Below are 20,730 nucleotides of genomic sequence, written 5' to 3'. Positions count from 1 at the left end.
GTTGCCTTCAGTGGAGCTCAGAGCCGGCCGCGGCAGGTGGGAAGCTTGGCTTCCTGCTTGTTCCAGCTCCATGGCCACAGCCGGCTGAAAGCAGGTATCTGGGGTTTACTTATCTTCTATAATTGAAACTTTGTTGCCTTCAGTGGAGCTCAGAGCTGGCCACGGCATGCGGGAAGCTTGGCGTCCTCCATCACTGGAGCAACCAAGCCTCCTGCTCACTCCAGCTCTGTGGCTGCTGGTCACCATCTTGGTTGGGTTGATTTGCATATAGTAGCTCTGATTGGCTGGCAGGCGTGGCTTAAGGTATAGCGAAGGTATGGTCAATTTTCATGTTTGTCTTTTATTAGATTAGATAGAGCTCTTCCAATTTGCCAAGCAGGAGGTGTTCAAGAAAAATATATTCAGTGTCACTGTTAAAGTTGGTAAGGCGACCTGATGGTAATACCAAGATAGATATAGGAACCACAGTGGGATTTTACAGTGGGGAGAGATTGGGCCCAGTATGGGAAGTGGGAATTTATAGCCAAGTAGCAGGGGTGGGGATCTGTGGATGGACAATTACCAAGAGGAAGCATCAAGGGTCAGGGGAATCTGGCCACATCGACCTAATAGGATCTTTGCCGCAGACAAGCAAGGGTGATCAAACATCACCAGGGGGATAATAGAGGATGAGAAATCCAATCCAAAAAAGAAGGTAGAGGATTCTGGTTAAACTGACTTAGTTTAAGCAGCCTGATTCTTGCTAAAACTAGATTTTACAAGGCACAGATGGGCCTGGAGAAGTTTCAGGAGCCTTTCTAAAGTTTTGGTTAAACACAGAATCTTTGAGAGAAGTAATCCAATAGAAAAAGTACAATAAATTTGAAGAGGCAATTCATAGAAGAGCAAATTTAATGACCAACATGCTTATAAAAAAATACTTCAATTCAGTAGTAGTCTGGGAAATGGACATTAAGGTAACAGTAAGATATGACTTTACATTGATCAAATTGTTGTTAGCAATAGGTGTGTAAGATGAAAACACCAATCAAAGACAAGAATATATGAAAAAGGTACTCAAATATTGAAAATCAAGTTTGTGACAACACTTATGGAGTATGTTTGGCTTCTTGCTTTCAGCATTATGTTTAGGCAATTCATTGATACTGTTACATGCAGTTCATTCATTCCCATTACTATATAACATGTTATTATGTGAAATACCAGTATTTGCTTATCCATGCTACTGTTGATGAACAGTTGGGTAATTTCCATAGTGTGTATACCAGTGTACACTTTCACTGTCAGGATATTGGAATTCTCATGGTCCACATCCATTCTAACAAAGACCCTTTTGAAACCAAGTTTCTGGTATTAAAACCCAATGTTCTTTTCCTTTTATCTAAATGTTATTTAAAGGTAAGAACTTGGTAGCTATTTTCTCTTATAAATTCCATTATTTTTTCTAAGACTTTTATTCTTTGTTCATTAAGCGAGGTTCCTTTTTTATGCTGGAAAATATATCTGTGCTGAATAGAGTTTAGTAGGGTCAGCAATGTATCAGAGGCCTCGTGTAAGTATTCAGCTTCATTGAACCCAGCCTCTTCTATTTTTTCTGCATGGGTGAAAAGAATGGCAGTATAATTCTTCCAAGCATGTCCCAGAAGCTCCTGAAAGAGAGAAGTTAAATGGTTATTTTCCTTGGACTATATTTCTCAGAAACGAACAAAGGAATTGTTATGGTCCAAAATATATAATCAACAAATATCCATGTATATCATTATGTTTCTAACTGTTGATATATGTAATGGGAAGTGAAGAAGGGGTCAGATAATGTAAGCAAATGGAGAGGGAGGTGTGGGCTTTGTAAAAAATAAAGGCTTTATTCTGCCCAGTTGGAGTGGTTCAGTGGTTGAGCTTCAACCCATGAACCAAGAGGTCACTGGTTCGATTCCCAGACACGACACATGCCCAGGTTGCGGGCTCCATCCTAGTAGGCAGGAAGCAGCCAATCTATGTTTCTCTCTCTTCAAGTTTCTATCTCCCCCTTTCTCCCTCTCTATCCTAAAATCAAGAAAATACTTTAAAAAATAAATGGCTTTAGTTCTCTATTTTATTTTACTGTTATAATTTATGTATACACATCCTCAAAACTGCATATTACCAATGCTGCAGATGATACATAGCTGTCCCCTTACTTGTGGTTTCACTTTTTGCAGTTTTGGTTACCCCCAGTCAATCCTGGTCCAAAAAGATCTACACCATTCACTTCACTTCATGTCATCATGTAGGCATTGTATCATGTCACATCATCATCAGAAGAAAAAGGGCGAGTACAGTACAATGTGATAATTAAGAGAGAAAGACCACATTCACAATAATTTTTATTACAGTATATTGTTATAATTGTTCTATTTTATTATTGTTCATTTTTACTGTATCTAATTTACAAATTAAATTTTGTCATAGGTATGTATAGGAAAAAATAGTATGTATAGGGTTTGGTATCCTCTGTGGTTTCAGGTATTCACTGGGGGTCTTGGAGATATCCCCCAGGGGCAAGGGGGACTACTGTATTTACATTTACAACATTCAGCAATCATTTATATTTGCCTATCTACCTAAATCTATTAGAACCATTGAATTCCTTTCAGTCAATGTATCCTGGCTAATGAAATTGCCATATTTTTGTTGTTATTGTTGTTGAATTGTGTTATTATCATAGCTAAAAATGTTTTTAAGGATTTACAATTACATAATCTGGTTACATGTCATGGAAAAGCTAAGAACAAAATACATTTGGTAATTTGGAACAACTACAAAATGTTGCTGTGATTCTCATCCTCTTCACTTCACATGCCTAGAATCAAACACAATTTATCAGATGACTTCCTCTAATGTGGTTGAAAAACACTGAAGACTGGTGTTCCTTTGTTTAGTAATCTGTGGAAGTTGGTTGTGTAATAAATTCTTGTTTGATTAGTGAAAATAAGCAGAAGGAACAGCATGTGGCAAATTGTTCATGCAATATGAAAGGCATCTAGAAATAACCATTTAACTTTTTTGAATATTTTCAGTTATACGAAATCATGACAATATGACAGTAAAATAACATTCCCTCCATTCCAAACACTCTCATTATCAAAATATTTCCAAAGCAGCTATAGTTTGTAATAGCCAGAAAAATAGAAAATGCTTAGGAATAAAAACAGAAGATCTCTAATAATCAGAAGAGGGGAGATCACCTAATATTTATGCCAGATATTATAAGCACATGAGCTCTTTTGAAAATGTGCTGCTCTGTGAGAAATACTATAATTATCTCCATTATGATATAGAGAAATTGATGCTTAGAGAATACAAACCCATAGAGAGGTTTAGTACAAACTCTGGTTTTAAAAAAATATCTTGAAAAAATCAAAAGACAATTTGAAAAACTTCAATGTATATAACAAATATAGGACTAGTATTTATAATATGAAAAAATGACTATAGTGAAAGAATAAAAGGAGCGAGGGAGGGAGGGAGGAAAGAAGAAAGGAAGGAAAAGAAGGAGGGAGAGAGGAAGGAAGAATCAGGACATATAAATTTAATGTGAAAATATAGGAATTTTGGGACAATATTTTAAAATTAGAAACATCTTGAGTCCATGGTTACTCCTAATACAGGCTGACTTTTATCAGAGCTATTTATTTACACATCTTTATAACCTGACTATGAGCTCTTTGAAGACAAGGTCTATGTCTTTCTAAATCAAAGCCTCTAACACATTGTGAACTCTTAATTAATATATTTTGAATTAATTTGGAATTTGGACCTGCACCATCTCAAATATAAGGTTTAGGGTTTTCTTTATTTATTTAGTCTAAATTCTTGAAGCTTAAACTTTGGTACACATAATTATACTTTCCTGTAAAACTTCTCTTTTGTTCTGTAGTTCATTATCATGGATTTGCCTAGAGGTCCAAAATTTTTCCTCATATCTGTTCAGAATTTGTCTTCACCATAGAATAATTTCTAGTTTAAAAATGCCCTGCTTTCAAGAAAATCTGAATTGAAGCTTCAAGATCAGTACAAGAGAATAATTATTTTTAACAGAAAGATTCTAAAGTTTACACAAGGATTTTTCAAAGCGCTACTTTAATTGGCATATTCTTATGTGCCTTTTAAAAACATAAATTAGCAAAACTTTGATTAGCCCATCTTTTAAAGAACATAGTTCTTGTGTAAATTTAAGTATACACGTAATGCCAGTAGCACATTTTAACAATGACATAGCAAAATTAGCAGACCTCTTCAGAGTTTGTCATATATTCAGTACATTTCTCATGGGAGAGGAGTCAGAGAAAACAAAATAAAAGCTGGTGTTATGAGCTGAATTGTGTCTCATGTATTGAAATTCTAACCTCCAGAACCTCAGAATGTGACTCTATTTGGAAGTGGGGTTCTTGCATTTGTAATTAGTTAACATAAGGCCATAGGATGGGCTTCTAATCCATTGTGATTTGGTGCCCTTCTAAACCAGAGAAATTTGGGCAAAGACATGAATATAGGGATTTCACCAGGTGAACATAAGGATGGCCATTCATAAGCCAAAGAGAGACTCCTTGGACAGATCTTTTACTCACAGTCCTTAGAAGGAACTAACCCTGCTAACATCTATTTCAGACTTCCAGCTTCCAGAACTGAGAGAAAAATTTCTGTAGCTTCAGCCACTCAGTCAATGGTACTTAGTTATGGCAGCCCTAGCAAATTAATACAAGTGCTTTAAAAAAATTAATGAGGGAAACCAAGATGGCGGCATAGGTAAACACTGGAAATAGCTGCCTCCCACAACCACTTCAAAAATACAACTAAAAGACAAAACAGACATCATCCAGAACCACAGGAAGGCTGGCTGAGTGGAAATTCTACAACTAGAAGGAAAGAGAAAAGCACACGGAGACTCAGAGGAGGTGTGGAAGTAAAGTGCAGAGGTACAGAGGCGCACGTGGAAAGGGCTGGCAGCTGAGGACACGGTTGTCTTTTTCAATCAGGAGGGAGTCTCAAGCTCCCGACTGCTCTGAACTCCAGTTCTGGGTGAGTCTCTGGGGACCCAGACTCATACGGGGAGAAACTGGACTGTCTGGCATCGGGCAGAACTCGAGGGCGGCTTTCTCTCAGAGGTGCTTGCAGCGAATACCGCGGGACACTGAGACGCGGGGCCTCTTAGGGTAGGACTGGGGAGCAGCCATAGCTGCTTGCTCCGCCCTGTTGATCTCCTGAGACCCCGCCCCACCCAAGCTGTGTGCAGAGGCTTTTGCATATGAAAAGCCTGGCCCTTTGCAATCTGAAAATTACCTAACAAATTGCAGCTGTGTCAGAGAGACCCAGAACTTCCAAAAAAAGAAGGCCCAAGGCCCCATAGCAGCTTTCATTGCTTCACAGCTGGGCCTCATCTGGGCACCTCCAAACCCCAAACAAAGAAGAGGAATCTCTTCATAGCTCCTGGTGGGTAGCCTCAGGAAGAGGCTAAATTAGCACCTCCTTAGAGATCTAAGAGCCATGTACCCAGTGGTCAGAGTGGGACCATCCAGATTACAACTCCTCAGATCCATAAGGGACACACTCAGGGGGCAGACTCAGTGAGCACCAAAGCCCCACTAAAGCAAGTCTTGCCCTAGAAGGGTGTCTACAGCACAGAAGTTCTCTCACTATAGACACAGCTGATTCTCACAGCCAATTGGCTTGGAGGTCAACTCCTCCCAGTGATACCTACAACAATCAAGGCTTAACTACAACAAGACTATGCACAAAGCCCACAAAGGGGTGCACCAAGAGTGTCCACCTCAGGTAATTGGGGAGGCTGAGCCACTGGACCCTATAGGACACCTAGCACAGAAAGCCACCCTATCAACACAGGGAAGCATAAAAAATGCGGAGAAAAAGAAACAGGTCATAAATGACAGAAATGGAGGAAAGCAAACTACAGGATATAGAGTTCAAAACCACACTTATAAGGTTTTTCAAGAATTTTCTAGAAATCGCTGATAAACTTAGTGAGACCCTCCATAAATTTAGTGAGACCCTTGAGGATATGAAAAAGGACCAACTAGAAATTAAGCATACACTGACTGAAATAAAGGATATTATACAGAGTTCCAACAGCAGACTAGAGGATCACAAGAATCAAGTCAAAGATTTGAAATACAAAGAAGCAAAAAACACCCAACCGGAAAAACAAAAAGAAAAAAGAATCCAAAAATATGAAGATAGTGCAAGGAGCCTCTGGGACAACTTCAAGCGTACCAACATCCGAATTATGGGGGTGCCAGAAGAAGAGAGAGAGCAAGATATTGAAAACCTATTTGAAGAAATAATGACAGAAAACTTCCCCTACCTGGTGAAAGAAATAGACTTACAAGTCCAGGAAGTGCTGAGAATTCCAAACAAAAGGAATCCAAAGAGGACCACACCAAGACACATCATAATTAAAATGCCAAGAGCAAAAGACAAAGAGAGAATCTTAAAAGCAGCAAGAGAAAAACAGTCAGTTACCTATAAGGGAGTGTCCATAGGACTGTCAGCTGATTTCTCAACAGAAACTATGCAGGCCAGAAATATTCAAAGTGATGAATAGCAAGAACATACAACCAAGATTACTTTATACAGCAAAGCTATCATTCAGAATTGAAGGTCAGATAAAGAGCTTCACAGATAAGAAAAAGCTAAAGGAGTTCATCAACACCAAAGCAGTATTATATGAAATGCTGAAAGGTATCCTTTAAGAAGAGGAGGAAGAAGAAAAAGGTAAAGATACAAATTATGAACAACAAATACAGATCTATCAACAAGTGAATCTAAAAATCAAGTGAATAAATAATCTGATGAACAGAATAAACTGGTGAATATAATAGAATCAGGGGCATAGAAAGGGAGTGGACTGACTATTCTTGGGGGGGGAAAGGGGTGTGGGGGTGCGGGAAGAGACTGGACAAAAATCGTACACCTATGGATGAGGACAGTGGGGGGGGGTAAAGGCAGAGAGTGGGGTGGGAACAGGGTGGAGGGGAGCTATGGGGGGGAAAAAGAACAACTGTAATAATCTGAACAACTAAGATTTAATTTTAAAAAAAGAAGCTTGTCAACTCAACCTTTTGACAGTTGCTAATGGATGCAGTTAACATAACTATTCTGAACTCTGCAATATATTTGACAGGTGTTTTGGTAAGAGCAAGTTTTTTATACCCTTAAGGGTTATGCAATTTTACTTTCCCAGGTCTGATTGCAGACTCTTGACACAGTATTCATAGATGTATTCTGTTTTCTCTGACATGTTTATATATTTATTACTATTTATTAATTATTAAGACATTAGATTTCATTGGGGAAAATATAATCTTAGGTAATAATAAAATCTAACTTAATAGTCTTTATTTTTTTGTATTTCTCAGCTTCTGATAGTTATGTTTTGAAATTTCCTAGCTTTTCTAGCTTATTTTTAGATTTTTTGATTTTCTTTAAATAACTCTTAGTTTTTGTTTTATACATTTGAGCCTCTGTTGCTAGTTGAATAAATATTATGATTATTTTGGTCATGGTTAATTATTTTTCTCATTTTATATATAACTATCCATCTTGTTCTCTCTTTCCTTATTCTGTCACGTATTAATATTGTTGTACAAATTTTCTGTTGGATGTTTGGGGATTTTTTTGGTGTATGTTATTTAACTTTACTAGTGTAAAATAAAATACAGATATAGAAAACCATAAAAAAATTAATGAAATGCTAAGTATATCAGGTCTAGGTTCTAAGAATAAAAAGATTCCTGGGTCATTTACAAGAGAATCATTTTCTTTCTTTCTTTCTTTTTTTGTTAATCCTCACCTGAGGATATTTTTCCATTGACTTTTAGAGAGAGTTGGAAGGGAGGGGGAGAGACAAGGAGAGAGAAATATCAATGTGAACTGGCACGCTCCCTGATCAGGGTGGGGAATTGAACCTGCAACCAAGGTACATGTCCTTGATGGGAGACTGGAATCAAACCCAGACCCTTCAGGCCACAGGCTGACGTTCTATCCACTGAGACAAACTGGCTAGGATTAGAACCACTTTCTATGCTTGCTAAAAATGCATCAGAATCTTTAGGGATGAAACCTGGAAATTTGAACTTTTAAAAGCACTCTAGGAGATCTATTCATTCTGCAAAACTTTATTGAGGGTCTGCTTTGTTCCAGAAGACACTGTAGAACAAGACAGATACATTTCCTGCTTCCAAGTAGCGGAGATTCTTGTGTATTAACTAAACTTAGAACTGAGGAAGTGGGACAGATAGAAAAAATAATACTTACAATTTAGTATAATTGCAATTGTTGTGATAGAAAATATATTGGTGTTAGAAGGGCGGACATTCAGCCCAGTTTGGGGGTGGATGAAAAGTGGGGGTAAAGGAAGGTGTCAGAAAAGTTTCTAGCATGTGATGATGCCTTGAGCACAGTAATTAATGAGGGAGTTATCAGGTAGCGAAGACATACCAAGTAAAGAGAGGGATTGAGCAGTGTTAGGGATTTTAGGATTGGGATTTTTTCTATACAACTATTGATCCTTCATCACTCTTGTCTCTGGAAGTTCCTCAAATTTAGAGGTAGATCTGATATTCATCTGATATGTTATAAATGTGTTTACATGAATTGTCATAATATTGAAATGTGAAATACAAGTTAATAAATAGTTCCTGCCCTTAACCCCTTGATCCTCCCCCAGACCCCACCCTCTCCATATTAGTTGATGCATGGGCCATATTTGTCATTAAGTATTTTAAAAACATCACTATATTAACATTTGTGGGGCCTGGCTGGTGTGGTTTACTTGTTTGGGCATCGTCCAGTGCACCAAACGGTTGCTGGTTTGATTCCAGGTCAGAGCATATGCCCTGGTTGAGGCCTTGATCCCCAGTACGGGGCTTGCAGGAGGCAGCCGACAATAATACATTTCCTTTTTGTCACCAACACATACTTTAAAGCATGCTATGATTCAGGGAAAATGAGTTAAAGCACCTAAAGAAAATAGATTTGTGAGTTCAATATCACTTACAAGTCCATGTATTTAGCTATTGGGAAGTTTTCACATGTAGCTAATTATTTATGAAAAGATATTCATATCCTGAACTGTGAGAGAAATTGTACTTGTGAATAACTGCCAAAAATAGAAGAGAATGGTTGATTTAGCTTATAATCTTTAGATTGATTTTTGGCCAGAAAATATTTGAATATTTGAAAGTAGTGTCGTTTGGTGTATAGTCAACATGTTAGTGGCCAAAAGTGTTCTCTATGGACCCAGAGAAAGAATAATCACAGTTGATTGATACCTTACTTGAAAATCCAAGAGCAAGATAAGTTAATGTAAGTTATCTGGTGTTAATAATTTAAATAGAGTACTAAGCTAGATGGAAAACTTACAATCAATTGTGAATTTGTTTGGTTTCAGAGTGCTTAATGGGTAGGAGAGTCCATCTAGTCCTTATGGGACAACTAGTTAGGATATAGACTTTGTTTTCCAGGAATTATATTCATTTCCCAGGACCTCACCAGCCCTGCCCCATTTGTTTGTGGTTGATGAAATCATAGCATCTGGACTTTTTAGGGGGAAACTTTTAAAAAAGCCAACTATTACATCAACTGAGAAAAAAATTATCATGAAAAAGAAGACAATAAGGACCATTTTTTTTATATTTTATGCTGTTCCCTTACTCTCATCCCACTTAAAGCACTACATTTTCCTTCTCAAAGAGCCAAAGTTGAATGATAAGACCTCGTTAGATCAGATTCAGAGAATTTTCAACTTTAGAAATATCTGTCCAAATTGCCTTATTCACAGATGATGATATTGAGGTTGCGTTGTTAATGGCTTGGCCAAAGCAACGTAGCTGATTGTTGGCAGGTCTGGGCTGTAACAGAGGTCCCTGGACTGCCAGGCCCACGTCCTTCCCATGACATTGGGGCTTCTCCGTTTTTCCTTAATAAGCCAGTCAGTTTTTCTTCCCATGTTTTCTTTTTTCTAAATTAATAAGGAAGTTCTTATAGTTATAAATCAGGGCCATGTAAATTTGATTTCACTCTTACTTTCTTTTGTAGCCTAGCAAGATAATCCCAAAGAAGGCTACAAAAAATGTCCTAATTTTAGAACAAGACAAATTCCAACAATACAATCATAATGACCACAGCTAATATTTATTGTATACTTGCCATTTGCTATTGTGTGAGTATGACATTATCCCAAAAGTACTGCAGTAGACACTATTATCTTTCCCAATCTATCAATAAAGAGATGGAAGGTTAGAGAAGTTACTTGCCCAAGGTCACAAAGCAAGTAAATAACTAAGTAGGAACTTGTGCACAGGTATAACTTACTTCAGAATCCATGTTCTTTACCTCTAAAATGTGTTGCTCATATCTACTAGTTTGTTTGAATGGTACCCATCACAATCTGAGTAGTGATGATAACAATAAAAACAATAACAGTAATACTAATTTTCAGTGAACCTACTGTATAATTCAGGCACAATGCTGAGCATATTACATTTATCAAATATAAGCCTCAGAACTCTTTAACATAGGTATTATCTCCATTTTATAAATGAGAAACTGAAGCCAAGAAAGTCTTAGTACCATTTATAGCCATATACCCAGAATTATAATAAGGCTTATTTTCCAACTAAATTCCATCAAAAACCTATGCTGATGATCTTTGCTTAGTATTTTCAGGTCCTGCATTGGCCTTTCTCAGCCTTTTGTATACATATCCACCTATAACATTAACAGTCATGTTCATTCTAAATAAAAATAAATGTTTAAAGCCTGATTATGTACAATAATAATACATGATACCATGACAGTGGAAAGAATATGGTTGTAGTCAATTCATGGATTCAATTTCTTACTGTTTGCTGCACGCTAGCACTTTCCTTAAGGTGACTTTACTACATCTTCTCTGATCCATTGAGTGTGTGTGTGTGTGTGTGTGTGTGTGTTTAACATTCAAATGATGGTCAAATAATATTAAAAAGAATCATTTTCTTTATTTCCCAAATTTTGTTAGATGACTCACTGGCATTGCTACCTTTTTACTGTAAATTAAGAAAGGCCTAACATAAATAAAGAAAAAAGGATTATGAAGGGAAATGTTTCAGTTGTCACAGCTGGAAGCCTATAATGCATCTGTAAAATATTGGAGCACAAATTGAGAGAGACATGTAAAGAGACAACAGGGAGTTACAGGGAAGAAGAGGGCACTTCTCTGGCATTGGCCTTAAGACACCTTCCAGGGCAGGCAGCAGTAAAGGCTGATGGCAGATGTTCTGTTCCCCATTTTTTATCATCCTGAAAAATAAAACAATCCAGGGTGTGTCTGCAACAAGAGGACCTTAACAACTCCTTGTGCCTTCCTAACAGCTGCTGGTCCTGTTGAATATTCAGACATTCTGCAGCTGCTCCCAGTCTGTGAGCACATCCAGATGGCTGCCACCAGTATCTGAGTCACCTTCAGGAAGAAGGTCATAAACAATCAGCCTGTGCTTGGGCGACCTTCAACAGAAGATCATGGTGGAAGCCCAAAATAGGGCTGCAATGCCTCCCAGGGGTCGTGGGCCCCTCAGGATTACCAAGTCTCTCTCTCTCTCTCCCTCTCTCTCTCTCTCTCTCTCTCATTGTTGTGAGTTTATTTGAGCCAAACTGTCAACATATGCTGGGAAGCAGAACCTCAATGAATTGAGAGAATGCTCGGTTACATCTATATTTACACATTGTAATCAAAGGAAGGGACGTAGGTGGGTTACATGAAATCCACTGGTGATAGACTAGAGAGGCAGGAGAAAGCAAAGCGGGGAAACCCCTGGGATTGGACACTAAGTCTTGACTGCAGAGTTCTCCTGGGAGAGAATGTATATATTCTCGAAAAAATTATTATAGATCTGAGTTTGGCCCTAGCCCATCTTTAACTCCTGATTGGACACTAACTTAAGGAAGGCAGCCATAAGAGAAGGCCGTATGCCAGATACCACTTAAAAAGATCAGAGATTAGTATGAATCAAATTTACTTTTATAAAAAAAATTAGGGGATTGTAGTATTCTTCTATATCTCAAAACTGGAAAATAAATCTATTTTCAAAATGTATGTCTTTTAAATACCCTTTGTGGCTCAGCATAAGACTAGCATAGAGAATAATTTGAAGACATATGGAGTCAGGTTAGTTTTGAGAAATATTTGTTTATGCATTTACTGAATTTATTGAATTACATCCATCTATAGCTCAATCTAAATGCTTATTTAATAGCAGCTTTAAATGAACTTTAAAAACTGTTTCATGCCTGGCTGGTACAGCTCAGCGATTGAGTGTCGACCTATGAACCAGGAGGTCACGGTTTGATTAGGGTCAGGGCACATGCAATAGTTGTGGGCTTGATCCCCAGCAGGGAACGTGCAGGAGACAGCCGATCAATAATTCTCTCTCATCATTGATGTTTCTATCTCTCCTTCTTCCTTTCTCTAAAATCAATAAAAACATATTTTATTTTTTATTTATTTATTTATTTTAAAATATATTTTATTGATTTTTTTTTTTACAGAGAGGAAGGGAGAGGGATAGAGAGTTAGAAACATCGATGAGAGAGAAACATCGATCAGCTGCCTCCTGCACACCTCCTACTGAGGATGTGCCCGCAACCAAGGTACATGCCCTTGACCGGAATCGAACCTGGGACCCTTCAGTCCGCAGGCCGACACTCTATCCACTGAGCCAAACCAGCTAGGGTAATAAAAACATATTTTAAAAAAACTCTGAAAATTACCCTGATGGAAAGCCACAGGTCCCCCCCCCCCACACACACCCTTAAATTCTCACCAGAAATGGATGCTTTAAATGCAGGTTTTAATAGTTTGGGAGAGGTAGATTGGCTTTCTTAGATCCCACATTGTTTCTTAATTGCAATCATCTCTTTTTATTTGCTTTTGTACAGCACGATCTTGATTTTTCAGGAGTTGGATGATGAGGATTATTTTTTATTCTCTTGTCACCCTAATTTTTTCCGCTAGTTTCTTGTGATTACACATATGGATTTTTTTTAGAAACATGCACAGTTACTAAAAAGTAAAATGTGTGTCTGTGATTTAAAACAATCTTATGCCTTTACTAGTTACCGGGGAAAAGTCTTCCTTTAAAGCAAAGTGTACTCTCTTTCTAAGTGTAACAGAGCCTATATCAGCATGATCAGAGATGGACCAAAAGAAGAGCAGCATTTATACAAATTTTTCTTGAATAAAGAATGTCTGCTCTCTATTCTCTGTGTACTTTACCTGTGGAGCTTCCAGTAGAGATGAGCTCTCCGAGCTCAGTGACTTCACAAAGCTACCGAGTAATTCTAGTCAAGTCCAGCAGTTAAATTTCGGTAGTCCCAGATCAGAGAATCAATAAATTGAATAGAATGGAGCAGTTCAATGAGCAGTTTTCAGTAATTGTTGATTGTACCTGGGCCTTGCACATATCTATAATAATAAAATCGTAATATGCTAATTAGACCAGGTGACCTTTCAGGTGACATTCTGGACAAAGACATGGCTGAGAGGGCCGAGGCAGAGGCAGCTGCCGTGGCTGCAAGGGCCAAGCCCCTTGCACGAATTTTGTGCATCGGGCAACAGCAATCAAGGTTCAACTACAACAAAACTGTGCACACAGCCCACAAAGGGGTGCACCAGAGTGTCCATGGTGATTGGAGAGACCGAGCCAATGGGCCCTATAGGACACCTACTACACAAGGCCACTTTATCAACTCAATCAGCTCACAGAGAATAGAGAGCTGTGGCCATACCCAGGTCCTCTCCCCTCCCCCAAGATCCTCTCCTAGCCTGGCTGAATAAGCCTCCACCTTAGTGACTTATAATAAACTAGAGGCCCGGTGCACAAAATTCATGCATGGGGGGGGGGGGAGTTCCCCTCAGCCTAGCCTGCACCCTCTCCAATCCGGGACCCCTCAGGGGATGTCCCACTGCCAGTTTAGGCCCGATCCCCCGGGATTGGGCTTAAACTGGCAGTTGGACATCTGTCTCACAATCCTGGACCGCTGGCTCCTAACCGCTTACCTGCCTGCTGGCCTGATCGCCCCTTACTGCCCCCCCTTCCGGCCTGGTCACCCTCAACTGCCCCCACCTGCTGGCCTTGGTGCCCCTAACTGCCCCCCGCTGCCAGCCTGGTCACCCCTAACTGTCTCCCAGCTGGCCTGGATACCCCCAACTGCCCCCCTGCCAGGCTGGTCTCCCCTAACTGCAGCCTCCCCGCCAGCCTGTTCACCCCTCACTTCCTCCCCTTGCCAGCTGGGTCGCTCCTAACTGCCCCCCCTGCTGGGGCGTGGCGGCGGAAGGGAGCTCTGAGCCCTGGCTAGGGCATGGCAGTGACAGGGAGCTCTGGGCCCCAGGTTTGAAGGCTGGCCACACCACCAATTGCGGGAGACCTAGAGTTCCGCTGCACCCTGGCCAGGGCCCAGAGCCTTCTTCCGCCACTGCCCCCCAGTGGGAGGGAGCTCTTAGCACTGGCTGGGGCACGGTGGTGACAGGGAGCTCTGGGCCCCCAAGTTTGAAGGCCGGCCACACTCCTGATCGTGGGAGACCCAGAGTTCCACCATGCCCCGGCCGAGGCCCAGAGCTCCCTCCCACCACTGCGCCCCAGCTGAGGCCCAGGGCCCAGTCATTTTGTCATCCCTCACTGCCCCGCCCCCCGCCGGCCTGGTTGCCCCATGCAGCCTCTTGTTCTGTCGTCCATTCAGTCATTTATGTCGTGATGGCCCCTGGCTGTTTAAATATTATTAGGATGAACAAACAAGGACCACAAGGCAAGCATGGCACATGCCAGTCATGTTCCCCCTGAGGTCCCCTTGGTCTTCTCAAGGCTGGAATGGGGCGGTTTCTGGCTGACCCTACAGATTATGAGGCAAGCAAAGTATCTAAAATTCCTGATTTCTGTCCCATAACTAGAGTATAGATCTTTCCTGAATGTTTACCATGATATAAGTCTCAGTGGAGTCTCCTTTTCCCCTAATCATACATTACACTACTTCAGCACTTAATGCATTGCCTTATAGTTGTTTATCTATTTGTTTCTTCCAGACTCTAAGCTTTTGTGATGAAAAGTCTCATATATTACTCACCAATCATTATGATCTGTGCAGTTATTAATAGTGTTCAATGAATGAGTGAATGAATACCAATTTGTTGGTGAACTCTAACTGCTAGTCTCCTTGATGTTATATGGATGCAACTCAGTATTTTAGTTCAGTAGTTCTGAAACTTAACCATTTTTAAGAAATATATGGAGAGAACCAAGATGGCAGCATAGGTAAATGCTTGTACTTGCTGCCTCCCACAACCGCATCAAAATTACAACTAAAATACAGAACAACTATCATCCAGAGCCAGGGGAAAGCTGGCTGAGTGGAAGTACTACAACTAGAGAAGTAAAGAAGAAAGCACACTGAGACTGGTAGGAGGTGTGGAAGCGTGGAAAGGGCTGGTCTGGCACCTGGGTGTGCTGCTTTTTTAATCAGGAGGGAGATCGCCTCTTTGGAGGCCACCTGGAGGGGCAAGGAGTTCCAGCCCCAGACCAGACCCCAGCCTAGGGTCCCTTAGCTGGGGAAAGAAATCCCTACAGGCCATAAGAACTACGGACTGTAAAAACCAGTGGATTGGGGCTGAGTGACACACAGGCTGCTGGAGACTCAGCTGCTTCTCTTAAAAGGCCGGCACCGCACTGCCCTAGCCAGGGTGGCTCAGTGGATAGAGCGTCAGCCTGCGGACTGAAGGGTCCCGGGTTTGATTCTAGCCAAGGGCACATGCCCGGGTTGGGAGCTCGGTCTCCAGTGGGGGGGGTGCAGGAGGCAACCGATCAATGATTCTCTCTCATCATTGATGTTTCTATCTCTCTCTATCTCTTCCTTCCTCTCTAAAATCAATAAAGAAATAATAATAAAAAAAGACAAAGCCGGCACCACAAACTGAATTTACAAGCTCCCACTTCCTCTGAACTCCAATGCCGGGTGAGGCTCTGGGGGACCCAGACACATACGGGGAGAAACTGGACTGTCTGGCATTGGGGCCGGAATGCAGGGGCAGCTTTCTTCCAGATGAAGGTGCTCAGAGCGGTCATTGTTCTTGTGCTGGGACCTCCTTGTGTGGGGCTGACTGGTAGCCATTTTTGTTTGCTCTGCCCTAGTGATTCCTTGAGACCCTGCCCTACCCAATTTACAACCCCACCCAAGCTGTGTGTAGCAGCTTTTGCATATGAATGGTCTGTCCTTTCTCGGGCTAAAAACCTGTCAAACAAGCTGCAGCTGCGTCAGGAAGCTCAAAACCTTTCAATAAAAGTCCCCAAAACCTGCACCAGCACCAGCCTGCCTTTCTTCACAGCTGGGCCTCATCAGGGCACTTCCGAACCCAATACAAAGAAGTTGAATCTGCAGATTTCTCTGTAGCTCCTGCTGGGTGGCCCCAAGCAGTGGCTGACTTTGCACCTGCCTGGAGACCCAAGAGCCAGTTTACCAGTGGTCAGTTTGAGACCATACCAGATTACAATTCTTCACATCAATAAGTGACACACTCAAGGGACAGATTCAGTGAGCACCAAAGCCCCATTGAAGCAAGTCTTGCTCCATAGGGGTGTCTCCTGCATAGCAGCTCTCCATAGTCACAGTCAATTGGCCTGGAGGTCAATTCCTCCCAGTAACACCAACAGCAATCAAGGTTCAACTACAACAAAACTGTGCACACAGCCCACAAAGGGGTGCACCGAGAGTGTCCATCTCGGGTGATTAGAGAGACCTAGCCAATGGGCCCTATAGGACACCTACTGCACAAGTCCACTCTATCAACTCAAGGAGACTTAGCAGCTACCCAATACATAGAAACAAACATAGGGAAACAGCCAAAATGTGGAGACAAAAAAACATGTCACAAATGAAAGAGATGGAAGAAAGCAAACTACTGGATATAGAGTTCAAAACCACAATTATAAGGTTAATCAAGAATCTTCTAGAAACCTCTGAGAAATTTAGTGAGACTTTCAAGGATCTTAGTGAGAATGCCAAAAAAAAAAAAAAAATGGGAAAGGATCAGTCAGAAATTAAGCATACACTGACTGAAATAAAGAATAATTTACATGGATTCAACAGTAGACTAGAAGATCCTGAGAATCAAATCAATGATTTGAGGAAGCAAAAAACACCCAACCAGAAGAGAAAAAAGAAAAAAGAATCCAAAAATATGAAGATAGTGTAAGGAGCCTCTGGGACAACTTCAAGCGTACCAACATCTGAATTATGGGGGTGCCAGAAGAAGAGAGAGAGCAAGATATTGAAAACCTATTTGGAGAAATAATGACAGAAAACTTCCCCTACCTGGTGAAAGAAATAGACTTACAAGTCCAGGAAGTGCAGAGAACCCCAAACAAAAGGAATCCAAAGAGGACCACACCAAGACACATCATAATTAAAATGCCAAGAGCAAAAGACAAAGAGAAAATCTTAAAAGCAGCAAGAGAACGACAGTCAGTTACCTACAAGGGAGTGTCCATACAACCGTCAGCTTATTTCTCAACAGAAACTATGCAGGCCAGAAGGGAGTGGCAAGAAATATTCAAAGTGATGAATAGCAAGAACCTACAACCAAGATTACTCTACCCAGCAAAGCTATCATTCAGAATTGAAGGTCAGATAAAGAGCTTCACAGATAAGAAAAAGCTAAAGGAGTTCATCAACACCAAACCAGTATTATATGAAATGCTAAAGTGTATTCTTTAAGAAAAGGAAGAGGAAGAAAAAGGTAAAGATAAAAATTATGTACAACAAAGTGACAATAAATACATATCTATCAACAAGTGAATCTAAAAATCAAATGAATAAAAAATCCGATGAACAGAATAAACTGCTGAATGGAATAGAATCAGGAGACATGGAAATGGAACAGATTGATGATTCTCAGAGGGAAGGGAGTGGGGGGGGGTGCGGGAAGAGATTAGACAAAGATCTTATCTGCATGTATGCATTACCTATGGACACAGACAATAGTGTGGTGAGGGCCTGGGGTGGGGTGGGAACTGGGTGGAGGGGAGCTATGGGAGGAAAAAAGAAGGACATCTGTAATAATCTCAACAATAAAGATTAATTTAAAAAAGTAATATATGGAAAGTTTATGCAAGTACAGTTATATAAGCTCCACTTTTGAGATTTTGTTTCAAAGGGGCTTGGATGAATCTGCACTTTCAACAAGGAGCCTCATTGATTCTGATGGAGAGAGTCTGGGGGCCACATTAACAAGCTTATTCAGCTGTATAGTTCTTAGGGGTTTGAGGCGTAGTTAACCTCTAAAGTTTAATATCTCTCTCTTTTTTTCAATGCCATACTATAACTGACTAAATTCCAGCACTTGTTTTAAATGACTTGTTTTAAATTTGCTTTACACTACTCTTTTAATCAGTTTTTTTCAAATTATAAGAGAAAGTTTATTTAGAAAGTCATTGATGTAGAAAAGGTGAGCCAGCTGAGCTGTGTGGGCTCAGAGCATGAGTTACAGAGGCAAAAGAAGGGCCCTTGTAGCTTACGGAAAAGAAAGGCAAAGAGAATGTGCCTCAGGGAAAGAGCGGGAGAAAGGCATGGGGCATGCTCGAGAGAGAGAGAGAGAGAGAGAGAGAGAGAGAGAGAGAGAAAGAATGAGAGAGCGAGAGAGCTGCTTCATAATTGCCTCCATGTATTACCTGGATCATTTGGACTGAGGGAGATGCCTCCTGTCCACAGAGAGGCACGTCTGCTCTCTGGACCAGCAGTGCAAGATGGAGACCCTCTTGCCCAAAGTGGTGTTCCAGGGCCTCTTTCACCTCCTGTTTCACATGTGCCTTGCTCAGCGTGCTGTGCGGATAACCCGGAGTGTCCAGCACCCGGATCTGCAGGGTTACCTCTTGCCCCCCTCGGCGCATGAAGCCATGGAGGTGACAACTGCGGCCCAGACTACACTCTCTGGTCACAGAACATGGAGCAAAGCTGCTGTGGAAGTCAGTGCTTCCTAGAAGAATGTTGCCAGCAGAACTTTTTCCACTCTGAGTCATGCCGAAGAGGGCCAAGTTGATGATCATCTTGTTGGAGTCCGTCATGGCTATGCGTAACCAAAAGCTTAGCATAAGCAGGTAGGCTTCTATGTTCACCCATGTAAAGCTTCTTACCTGGCCTGAATAATTAGGACATTGTTAATATTAACAATTTTTCTATAGCCTAAAGTAATGCAATGTCTAGAGCACTCCAAGCATTACCTTTAATTTGCTTTCCCCTCATTCATAGTGACTAAAGGGTGCAGGAGTGATTCACCAAAGTGGACACACCCCAGTGAGGAGGGAAGATTGAAATAATATTAGTAGTTTCCAATGGAAGAGGAGAGAGAAGTCAAATATAGATAAGGAAGGGAAGAGGAAGCAAGAATTACAGGACAATGAGAAAAACAAACAAACCACCAAATGAGATAATAATGTAAACCATATTAACTCATCAATGTGGTAAGTGAGTTGGTTTAGGAATGGGTACTGAAGTTCCAAAGTTCAAAGCTAGCAGCAGTATTTGAAAATTAATCACTCCTGGAGGAGAAGTAGAAACACAACAGTGGAAGAAACCCCCCTTCTTGCATTTTAAACAATGCCCCCCACCATCCCACCTCCCCACGTTCCCACTGCTTGAATACACAAGTGGCATCTGCAAGAAATCATCTTTCCTAACTTCCTGACTGCTTCTCTCCTATGAAACATGAATAATGTTAAAGAAAACCTGTTTCTGTTTACTTTTGTTGCAACCAGGTGACATCCTGATGAAAAAGAGAATGATTTATAATTTCTGTTAGAATATCCTATATAATAAAAGCCTAATATGCTGTGTCCGATCGTCCAGTGACCAGTCGACTGTTCAACCAATCAAAGCATAATATGCTAATGATATGCTAAGGCCGCTGACCCACTTGCTATGACGTGCACTGACCACCATGGGGCAGATGCTCCGACCAGTAGGTTAGCTTGCTGCTGGGGTCCAGCCGATCGGCACTGAGCGAGATGGGTTGGACATGCCCTGGAGCCCTCCCACGGTCCCTCCACGGCTGGCCAACCTCTCGAGCCCCTCCCCTGCCCAATCGTGCACCGGTGGGTTCCTCAGCCTGGCCTGCACCCTCTTGAAATCTGGGACCCCTTGGGGGATGTCGGAGAGCCGGTTTCAACAGATCCCACAGGGTGCCAGACACAGGGCTCACCCAGAGGGGCCCCACCTGTGCAGGAATTCGTGCACTGGGCCTCTAGTAATTAATAAATCATTTCCATGGCTCACCGTGGTAAAGTATTGACTTCTCAATAAAAAAAGTAAAGTCCAGCCCTGCCAGTGTGGCTCAGTGGTTGAGCGCTCACCTATGAACCAGGAGGTCACAGTTCAATTCCAGGTCAGGGCACATGCCCGGGCTGGGGGCTTGATCCCCAACAGAGGGCATGCAGAAGGCTGCTGATCAATGATTCTCTCTTATCATTGATGTTTCTATCTCTCCCTCCCTCTCCCTTCCTCTCTGAAATAAATAAAAATATATTAAAAAATAAGAAGAAAGTAAAGTCCAACAGATTGCGCAGTTCAGTTAGGAGGAAGAACCTTGGGAGACTCTATTTCATTTACAACTCCCCTAAATTTAGTTTATCTTTTATGCAGAACAGAAGCCCCTAA

The 20,730-nt window shown here is 41.1% G+C and overlaps 1 protein-coding gene across 1 annotated transcript; it reads right to left on the bottom strand.

Annotated features, from left to right (window-relative positions):
- Nucleotides 1–903: 903 nt before the first annotated feature.
- GIMD1 (GIMAP family P-loop NTPase domain containing 1) lies at nucleotides 904–19,142 on the bottom strand. The gene is made up of 2 exons (XM_023760463.1): nucleotides 18,750–19,142; nucleotides 904–1,649 (listed from the first exon to the last, which is right to left on the bottom strand). The coding sequence occupies exons 1-2, from the start codon at nucleotides 19,140–19,142 to the stop codon at nucleotides 1,389–1,391; spliced, it is 654 nt and encodes a 217-aa protein (XP_023616231.1). The 3' UTR covers nucleotides 904–1,388.
- Between the last annotated feature and the right edge of the window lie 1,588 nt (nucleotides 19,143–20,730).

The sequence above is a fragment of the Myotis lucifugus genome, unplaced genomic scaffold (assembly GCF_000147115.1).
Source record: "Myotis lucifugus unplaced genomic scaffold, Myoluc2.0 scaffold_182, whole genome shotgun sequence".
Taxonomy (NCBI): domain Eukaryota; kingdom Metazoa; phylum Chordata; class Mammalia; order Chiroptera; family Vespertilionidae; genus Myotis; species Myotis lucifugus.
This window is presented reverse-complemented; position numbering and strand designations above follow the sequence as displayed.

Bases quoted from the DNA above. Each gene is read 5' to 3' on its own strand.
- GIMD1 (XM_023760463.1), bottom strand. From the start codon at position 19,142: ATGACGGACTCCAACAAGATGATCATCAACTTGGCCCTCTTCGGCATG. The intron at 1,650-18,749 runs GTAATACATGGA...TCTCTCTTTCAG, and splicing joins CCTCAGTCCAAATGATCCAG to GAGCTTCTGGGACATGCTTG.